Source organism: Pundamilia nyererei, unplaced genomic scaffold (genome assembly GCF_000239375.1).
Source record: "Pundamilia nyererei isolate P.nyererei 1_Seehausen unplaced genomic scaffold, PunNye1.0 scaffold00036, whole genome shotgun sequence".
NCBI lineage: Eukaryota > Metazoa > Chordata > Actinopteri > Cichliformes > Cichlidae > Pundamilia > Pundamilia nyererei.
This window is the reverse complement of record NW_005187437.1, coordinates 2,854,254-2,863,172: the sequence shown is the minus strand read 5'-3', so window position 1 is coordinate 2,863,172 and position 8,919 is coordinate 2,854,254. Positions and strand designations below refer to the sequence as shown.

Below are 8,919 nucleotides of genomic sequence, written 5' to 3'. Positions count from 1 at the left end.
CATAAAGTACAGTAAACAGATTTTTAACACTGCAATGTAAAAGTGTGGAAGAGTGAAAAACAAAAACAAATCAGTAAATTTTATGCATATCACACTGATTTATGGTAGCTATAGACAAGAGTGATTAAAGCTATTGCTGGTAAACATTTATCAGATGGTGCTTTTTATTGCAGCTGTCTGCACTCGGCCTGACAAACTAATAAACACATCTTAGCTCAATCATCCAGATAAGTAAATCTCCAATCTGGACGTTTCTGTGGGATCAAAGAACTCACCTCACAGCCCATTGTTCCTTCAGTGGTGCAAGTTTCAGTCATTGTGCAAATGTACATTTAAATCCAAAACTAAAATAAAAAACTAAAAAATTTGGTCCAATTTTAATTTTTTTATCCTGCTGCTGTGGCACACTGATCTCCCTTGTGGGATCAATATTTATCTATAAGCGTCTAGCTAGCTGGCTGATGCACAAAAGTACTTAATCTGGGTAATGATACTGATAGAAGGGATCAAATTAACTATTAGGTATAAAGCTGACAGCAACAATTTTAGGAAACTCCTTTCTGTTTCACATTCTGCAAAGAACACTTTTGCTTTAGCATTATCGTGTGAGCTACAGTTTTAATTTCACCGTGGTCCAATAATGATTACTTCTACAAAGCAAATTTAGATCTTCTTAACTATTTTGTACTGACATTGCGTAGTTTACTGCCTCTTCTCCCGTGTGCATGTGTGTGAGAGATTGCATAAAACCTTTTCCCTCAATTGCAAGTTCCTTCGTGTGCCCTTTGCTCCTTGGCTGAATATATAAAGGTGCTTCAGAGTGAGGAAAACATGCTCTTGTTCTCTCTCTGCATTCATATAGAGTCTAGACCATGGCCAACAGACATTATCTATTTTTTATTGGATTACTGATTTCCATTTCGGTGCAGTGGACTTCGTGTGCTAACAGTAAGAATTTGCTACATTTTGTTCATGAGAGCTTCTTCAGAAACTAAGAATATTACTTTCAATTTGCAACACAATTTCAAGCTTAAAGAAAAGACAGTAACAGACATGCAATGCATATTCGGTGTTGCAAAAACTGACTATTATGCAGTTTATTCATTAAAAAAACATAGAAACACATTTGAATGGCTCTAACCACCTTCACATTTATTTTGTCTCGCTTATAGAGGATGAGCTCGAACCGTTGTACTGGAACAATAAAGGAAGGAATGCTATTCACGCAGCCCTAAATAAACCACGTAATTCACACCAAGCCAAGAATGCCATCCTCTTCCTGGGAGATGGTAAGTCTAAGAAAGAAATTTTCCTACCATTTATGAAGTTTCTTTAAACTATCAAGTATTTCCTCTTGTACCTCAGTTCATTTATTCAGCTGAAAGACATTTTGAGTCTCTCCATCACTGTGGTGTAACTCACCAAAACATAATAAGGTCTTTTAAAGCCCCAGATTTTGGTACCACAAAAATCATGGTAGGAGATGAACACTGACACATGATCATCTGCTCGGAAAGCCAGGCATAACAAAGTGAAGTGAGGCTCTGCAAAGCCCACAGTGCATGTGGGGTTGCAATATTTGCTCTTGTATCCTTAATCGGGCTAATACCAAAAAAGGGTAAATCGGAAACAGTTTGAAGTCATCTACCATGTCTGGATGTTCAACAGAAATTAATAACAGGTTAGTTCAGTTTGCTTCATTAATTCCATTTAACCAAAACCAAAAGCAGGCGAAATAATTTCCGCTATTGTAAAACAACAGAAACGAATTTCTTTATTCCATTGTGGAAATATAGCCTTACATGAAATCATACATTTGCTGCTATTTAATCTCTGACCCAACATCACTGTTTAGCAGCTTCTCTTTACAAATGACAAATTTATATCTTGATTATGATTTTATGAGCTTCGACTTTTGCCATCACTGATGCTGTCTTCAGCACATTTAAAGTTTTATCAATATTTATGATTGATAAGTAATATGTAACAGCTCAATAAATGACGTGTTTGTGAGAATACATAGGAAAGTTCTTTTAGTTAATGACCTATTGGTGACACATTAGAAGAGTTTAAGGTTTATATCTGATGACCAGAATGTCCTTTACCAAGTTTCACTAGCTGTTTTATTAGCTGGACCTAATGAGTTCAAAGAGCACAGTGTACTCTCTTGGCTGATGTTATCTACTCACGTGTGATTCCTCCTACTTCCAGGTATGGGTATGCCAACAGTGACTGCTGCCCGGATCCTCAAAGGCCAGTTGGAGGGAGTAAGTGGGGAGGAGTCCAGTCTAGCTATGGATTCTTTCCCCCACCTGGCCCTTTCTAAGGTCAGAACACTATGAGCAACACACTCCGTAGACTTGCATCCTTAACTGTATCGCACATACTTTTATGGTACTAAATCTTACTGATAAAAACAACAACCAGAAAGCAAGATTCAGAGGTGTGGACTCGAGTCACATGACTTGGACTCGAGTCAGACTCGAGTCATTAATTTTATGACTTTAGACTTGACTTGAAAAAATGTTCTAAGACTTGTGATTTGACTTGGACTTTTACACTAATGACATGACTTGAATTGGACTTGAACTAGTTTACTTGAAAAGACTTGATATTTCACCCCAAATATAAAATTTAACACGCATACTATATTATATTATATAGAAAGTGTGCACCATTAATTCAATTCATTCATTCATTTATTCAAACCACACTCCGTACATATGTGTGCGTGAGCTGTAGCACAGCCAATCAAATTAACCAGATTTTTTTTTTAAAAGAAAAAAAAATGCTCAAAAATGCTGCAAGGAGTTCTTTTTTCAGGTACATAAACTATGAAGTAGTCAACAAAAAACCGAAATGCAATATGCAAAACATCCAAGTAGAGAATCACAGACAGAGATGGAACAACTTCCAACTTTCTCCGATGGTTGAAGTTGCATAAGAACGGTAGGTGGTGCTTCTCTTTTGCTACAATGAGATAGCTGACTTCATCTAACTAGCAAATGCTGTCCAGGCTCCATTGGTGATACAGTTTTTTTTAATGTGTATGATATTTTTGTCATGTGATTTTAAAGCCGGTCCTACAAGTGCATCTAAGAATAACATGCAGCTTATCTCAGAACTGACGGTGAAAATTATTCTTGGAGCTAGGTTTAATTGAGCTGCATTTTATAGAGGTGCAATTTCACAATTTGTGTATATTTTCTAAGTTCACTATTTCGTCATGTGTTGAGAAAAACACAGATTTAAAAAATTACATGGTCTAATATTTACATTTAGCATAACTGCAACATGCTTTTTTCGTTGTTGTTTTTTTAAAGACTCGAAAGGACTTGAAATTCAAAGTTTCAGACTTGTGACTTTACTCGGACTTTTACACCAGTGACTTGAGACTCGACTCTGACTTGCCTGACATTACTTGAGACTTGAGACTTGACTTGAGACTTACTTGAGACTTGCAAAACAATGACTTGGTCCCACCTCTGGCAAGATTACAAACAACAGCTTCAGTGTCACTTGGCATTGATTCTGCAAGTATGTGCTGGAAGGGTGGAACACCACTGTTTCAAAAGATAAACTATAAAAGCAGACTTAAGTTTGTGTTCAATGTGAGCCAAAATGAGTGACTGAGCCCATGAATTGAGCAGAAGGGTCTTCACAAAGGTCAAAGTTGTTTTCCCACAGACCTCTATGGTAACTAGTGCCATCTGGTGGCCTTCATATAGAATGCAAGGTTAAGGGACTTCATTGGCTTCATTTTTCCTATTCCCATGTTTTATACTGTCTATGGCCATAGCACAAAATATACATATTTGCCATATTCATCAAATCATCCAATGATTCGGATGGGGGTAACATGATCCTGCAAGTGGTCACTCTAATTAGAATAAAAACATTTCATAGATAAAGGTCATCACTCACAACAGCTATTACTTTGCAGTGAAATTCCTCCAAAGCAAAGTCATGCCTTTAATGTAAGGGTCAAGGTTTCAGGTTTTGCCCTTTCACTAGCAGGATACATGTTACCAGCCTAACAAAGACAGGCTTTTTTATCTGTGTTATAAGTCAGGTGACATAATTTTTGTGAAAAATCTAGGACACTTAATTTATGAATGTTCAGTGTTTTCATTTTCTTGATGTCAGTGACAGAATCAGCATTTTCTTTGACAGTGAGCGTGAATATTGGTTAACATGCAATATGTGTGATTGCTTCGGATGCCTGCAGACGTACAACGTGGATCAGCAGATGCCAGACAGTGCTGGCACAGCAACAGCGTACCAGTGTGGTGTGAAAGCCAACTATGGCACTCTGGGGGTCAGTGCTGCCACTCCAAGGTACGACTGCCAGGCTTCCCATGGGAATGAAGTCATATCTGTTCTTCACCGTGCCAAGGCTGCAGGTAGACCCACATCCACAAAGCTTTGACTACTTTAAGGCACATGAAAATGATGCTACAAAGCAATAAAATCTTAAAAGTCGAACGTGTACAAGAGAAATAACCTATATACATTTATTGTTCAGTATACAGCATTAGCTTACTAACTGGACAACTATTCAACTACTATAAATAAAACAATTTTACATCTAAACAGGCGTGTTTTCTGTAGCATACCTCACATCAAGTGTATATATCTAAATATATCTAAATCTAAAAAATAAATGTGTCCTGCATTTTCAAACAAAATTTGTTAACCTCCAGGAGCCTAATCAGTTCAAGTTCTCCAAGTATAACTCAGCAAATATGTTAACGCTATGAAAAATCTGGTCCTTGTTTCAGGGAAATCAGTTGGCATTGTCACCACAACCAGAGTTCAACATGCTTCTCCTGCTGCAGCCTACGCTCACGTTGCCAGCCGGGACTGGTATTCTGATGCTGATCTCCCAAATGAGGCAGTCAAGAACGAGTGCCGTGACATTGCTTACCAGCTGGTTTACAACACAGAGATAAATGTAAGACTTAATCAAAACGAGCAGGCAAATGAACAGTGCACTCACACAAATGATGAATAGAAAAAAAATCAAGGTACCTCTAGACTGAATAAACCAGATAAGGTCTTTTAGATAAGTCATTAAATTTTACCAAAAGCAGATTCCTAGACAATTTTGTAAAACATGGATGACAGCGAACCTAAGAAACCACTTTCTAATCCAAACCTCAGAAGTACTCGGTAAATAAATCCTCATACACTAAATGTGTTGTTTTTTTTTTAGGTATTTTACATGTACAAAAATCAAAAGGGGAATATATTTCTTTCTGCAGGTTATCCTTGGTGGAGGTCGTACCTATATGTTTCCCACAACAGTGGAAGACCCAGAGTATTTAAATGAGACAGGAGTCCGAAAGGACGGGAAAAATCTGGTCGATGAATGGCTAAAGAACAAACCGGTAAACAGTCCCTTCATCAAGTGTGCTCATCAGTTTTTAGTTTGAACATGTATCGTGATTTTCATCACTGAGCTTTTTTTTTTTTTAAAAACAAACATTTTCCACGTTTGTCATTGTTCCCCACCGACAGAATGCTAAATATGTTTGGAACAAGGCTGACTTTGATGCTATCAATCCTGCAACGACAGACTTCCTGATGGGTAAGAACTCTGAGGTGCATCACTTACAACTGCGTCATACAGAGAAGAAAAACACAAGAACTTGAGTACTCTAGACCCAATAAAAAACCTTAGATTTTTAAACAGTGACGTTTCGCTAAATTCTGCTGAACTCATTTGTCAGTGTTTTTAAGCAATTTATCAAGTTTGTGCCATTTTATTTATTTATTTATTACATATAAAGATTATATATACTATATGTAATATGGCAGATGTAACAGGGGAAAACTGAAGCCTGTAAATTCTTTCTTTTAAGGTCTGTTTGAGCCCAAAGACTGCCGGTACGAGCTGGATCGTGACCCCTCCATGGACCCATCCCTTACAGAGATGACAGAGAAAGCTATCAAGATCCTCAGCAAGAACCCCAAAGGATTTTTCCTCTTTGTGGAAGATAAGTATAGTATATTCACCAAAGAAAGAAATCAGGAATATTAATCAAAACAACAAATCATGGTTGACCTTTTAATGTGAATGTCCGATTGGCAACAACAGACAGAATAAAAACTGTGGCATATTTTCATGTTATTCTCATATTGTGACAATGGCAAAATCAATATCAGTATCAGCCTGCACCAGAGATATGTGGAGGGTCGGCTGAGTGCTGATTAATCTTGATTGCAGGCAGAAGTAAAACCAGTGTTCATTTATTTATTTATTTATTTATTTGCCAAGTCCACCTTTACTTTTGATGACAGATTTGCTTCTTTGGCACATAGAAGATTGTGAAAAAAATATTGTCTGTGTTTCTTTACAGATGTTTCATTCTTATGTATTTATTTTTAATTTGATGAACTGTTCTGCTCTTCTTCTCTTTAAAACTTGAAAAAAGGCTGGTTCATATTAGAAGCCCTTCCCAGTGACAGTTTTTTTTTCTCATTCATCTCTTGCTTCGGGTGTGTGCATTAATACGACTTTCCCCACACAAGTTTACGATGATGCAACATTGACATCATCATTGTCCTTTTCCATCTTTTACACATGGCACTGTGTCCAACAAATGAAATGTGGTCTAATATGACTATGAAGGAGCAGTTACTAACACACTGGTTTCCACAGATAATCTTATTATTAATTTCATGCCATTTTCCATAACTGGAACTCACTTTTGCTGCAATACCATTGGCCAAACTAATATTTGATGTGCTGGTCACAGTTGTAGCATTATGTCGCATTAGGGCTGTACTTTGGGACGCCTACGTTTTCACTGCAATCTCAAACTTTGCAAGAGACGTACTACTACAGATGCTTATTTATCAGTGACTTTCTTCTGAACTTCAAGGGGGAGAATCGACCACGGTCACCATGCAACAATGGCCAAAAAGGCACTCCATGAAGCTGTACAGTTTGACCGAGCAATCGAGCGAACGGCTGACCTCGTCAGTGACCTGGACACTCTGACTATAGTCACTGCAGACCACTCTCATGTTTTTGCTTTTGGAGGTTATTCTCCCAGAGGAAACCCTGTTCTAGGTAAAATGCACTTTTGGAAGAAGCTTTAGCATTAACAAGTCAGCCTCATCTTATGTTCTGAGTGGTAATTTGCCCTTGTGATATACAGGGATCGCTGATACCAAGGCTACTGACAACAAACACTTCACCACTGCTGTGTATGGGAATGGACCAGGATACCAGATTGCCAATGGAAGTCGCCCGGATGTGAATGAATCAATTTCAAGTAAGTGATACTGAGCATCTTTTTATGGAATCCAAATCAATGCAATAGCTCCATCTTGTGGTGTAACAGTAAACCAACTGCACTGCCACAAAACACTCAATCTAGCTTTTCACTGTCACCTCACAAACGTTCAGCAATGGAGTTTCATTGAATGGACAATACAGCTTCTTGTGTATATATACACCATTCTTTCAGGTTGTTTTTTTGACGGTGCCTGATGGGCCAGATATGCGATACGCGATATGACAGCCTGCTTCTGTCAGTCTGCCCCAGGGCAGCTGTGACTAAAACTGTAGCTTTCCTCCACCAGTGTGTGAATGAATAGTGGAGTGCTTTTCTTTCCAAGCACCTTAGACTACAATGACCTGGATGGCTGAGAACCTTCACAGACAATAGTGGAATTGTAAAGCGCTATATAAATTATTATTATCGATACAGCTAATGGCATCAGTACAATGCGTTTTAGTTTAGTAAGCCAACTGTTGGCTTTTTTTGTCAACACTGATCTTACTAAAGCTATGCAGCTAATACTCTTCTCTTGTTTCCCTTCAGCGGACAACAACTACGTCCAGCAGACTGCTGTCCCTCTTGATTCAGAGACCCACGGCATAGAGGATGTAGCCATTTTTGCCAAAGGTCCCATGTCACATCTTTTTGATGGAGTCCAGGAACAGAGCTACATTGCTCATGTGATGGCTTATGCTTTATGCATAGAGCCCTACGTGGACTGCCAATTACCTGAAGGCAGCCATGCTGTAGCAAGCCACCCTAGCCTGCTGCTTCTTCTGATTAGCCTCCTTCTACTTCCTTTCTACTCTATCTGAGATGACATGATATCTATCCCTGGAAAATCGGTGCTATCTGAGAATTTGGATGAGGAATAAATTATTGTTTTTGCTCTACTGTGTATAATTTAAAAGTGATGCAGTAGTTTTAGACAGCGGTGTTGTTTTATGTAATTTCCAAGTGTTGACACAACTTTGCAGTGAAAACCATTTCTGTTAGTATTGCATAGAGCAATGTTTTAATGCTGTGTTAAGCTCCTGTAAATAAAATCATGTACTGAATAAACAAGAGATTTCATATTGACAAATATTGGAGTTACTGTCAAGCACTCTTTTCATGACTGGTTAATTCATTCATTCATCCATTATGTTTCTGACTGATCATAGCACTACCATACATAGAGTTGGTGGTGTTTTATTTGAATTTCCCCAAACTTGGACAGAACTCTGAGTAAGCAGTGCACAATGTGAAGAGAATCCAGATTCACAAGTTCTTTGGCTGTATGTAATAATGTGATTCTTTTAGAATTTTTTGTTGTCATGTGTTTTATGTGAGGTTTCCTTATTTGTTTACAACCCAATAACACACTTCAGAATTTAGTTTTGGATACATTATCAATTTCAATATAAACCCCTATTCGCTATTAGAGTTTACTGGTTCTTGAAAGTATCAGAATCTTTCTCTGCAGTATCCAGGAGTTGATCGAAATTTTCCCCACTACCATGTGCTAGTAGTATCATCAGCAGAAAATACGCATTTTAAATTCATAAATACCTCCCATAAATCATTTATATTCAACAGAAAAAAATATTAGTTGTAAATACATAAACATAATAAATAAATAAATAAA

General features: G+C 37.7%; 1 protein-coding gene across 1 annotated transcript; it reads left to right on the top strand.

Moving 5' to 3' along the window:
• Positions 1–872: 872 nt before the first annotated feature.
• On the top strand, positions 873–8,107 carry LOC102212699 (intestinal-type alkaline phosphatase-like). Its single transcript, XM_013910114.1, has 11 exons — positions 873–948; positions 1,173–1,289; positions 2,212–2,327; positions 4,229–4,403; positions 4,782–4,954; positions 5,265–5,390; positions 5,521–5,590; positions 5,865–6,003; positions 6,888–7,078; positions 7,167–7,283; positions 7,836–8,107. The coding sequence occupies exons 1-11, from the start codon at positions 873–875 to the stop codon at positions 8,105–8,107; spliced, it is 1,572 nt and encodes a 523-aa protein (XP_013765568.1).
• Positions 8,108–8,919: the final 812 nt, after the last annotated feature.

Bases quoted from the DNA above. Each gene is read 5' to 3' on its own strand.
- LOC102212699 (XM_013910114.1), top strand. From the start codon at position 873: ATGGCCAACAGACATTATCTATTTTTTATTGGATTACTGATTTCCATT. The intron at 4,404-4,781 runs GTAGACCCACAT...TCCTTGTTTCAG, and splicing joins TCACCGTGCCAAGGCTGCAG to GGAAATCAGTTGGCATTGTC. The intron at 7,079-7,166 runs GTAAAATGCACT...TGTGATATACAG, and splicing joins CAGAGGAAACCCTGTTCTAG to GGATCGCTGATACCAAGGCT.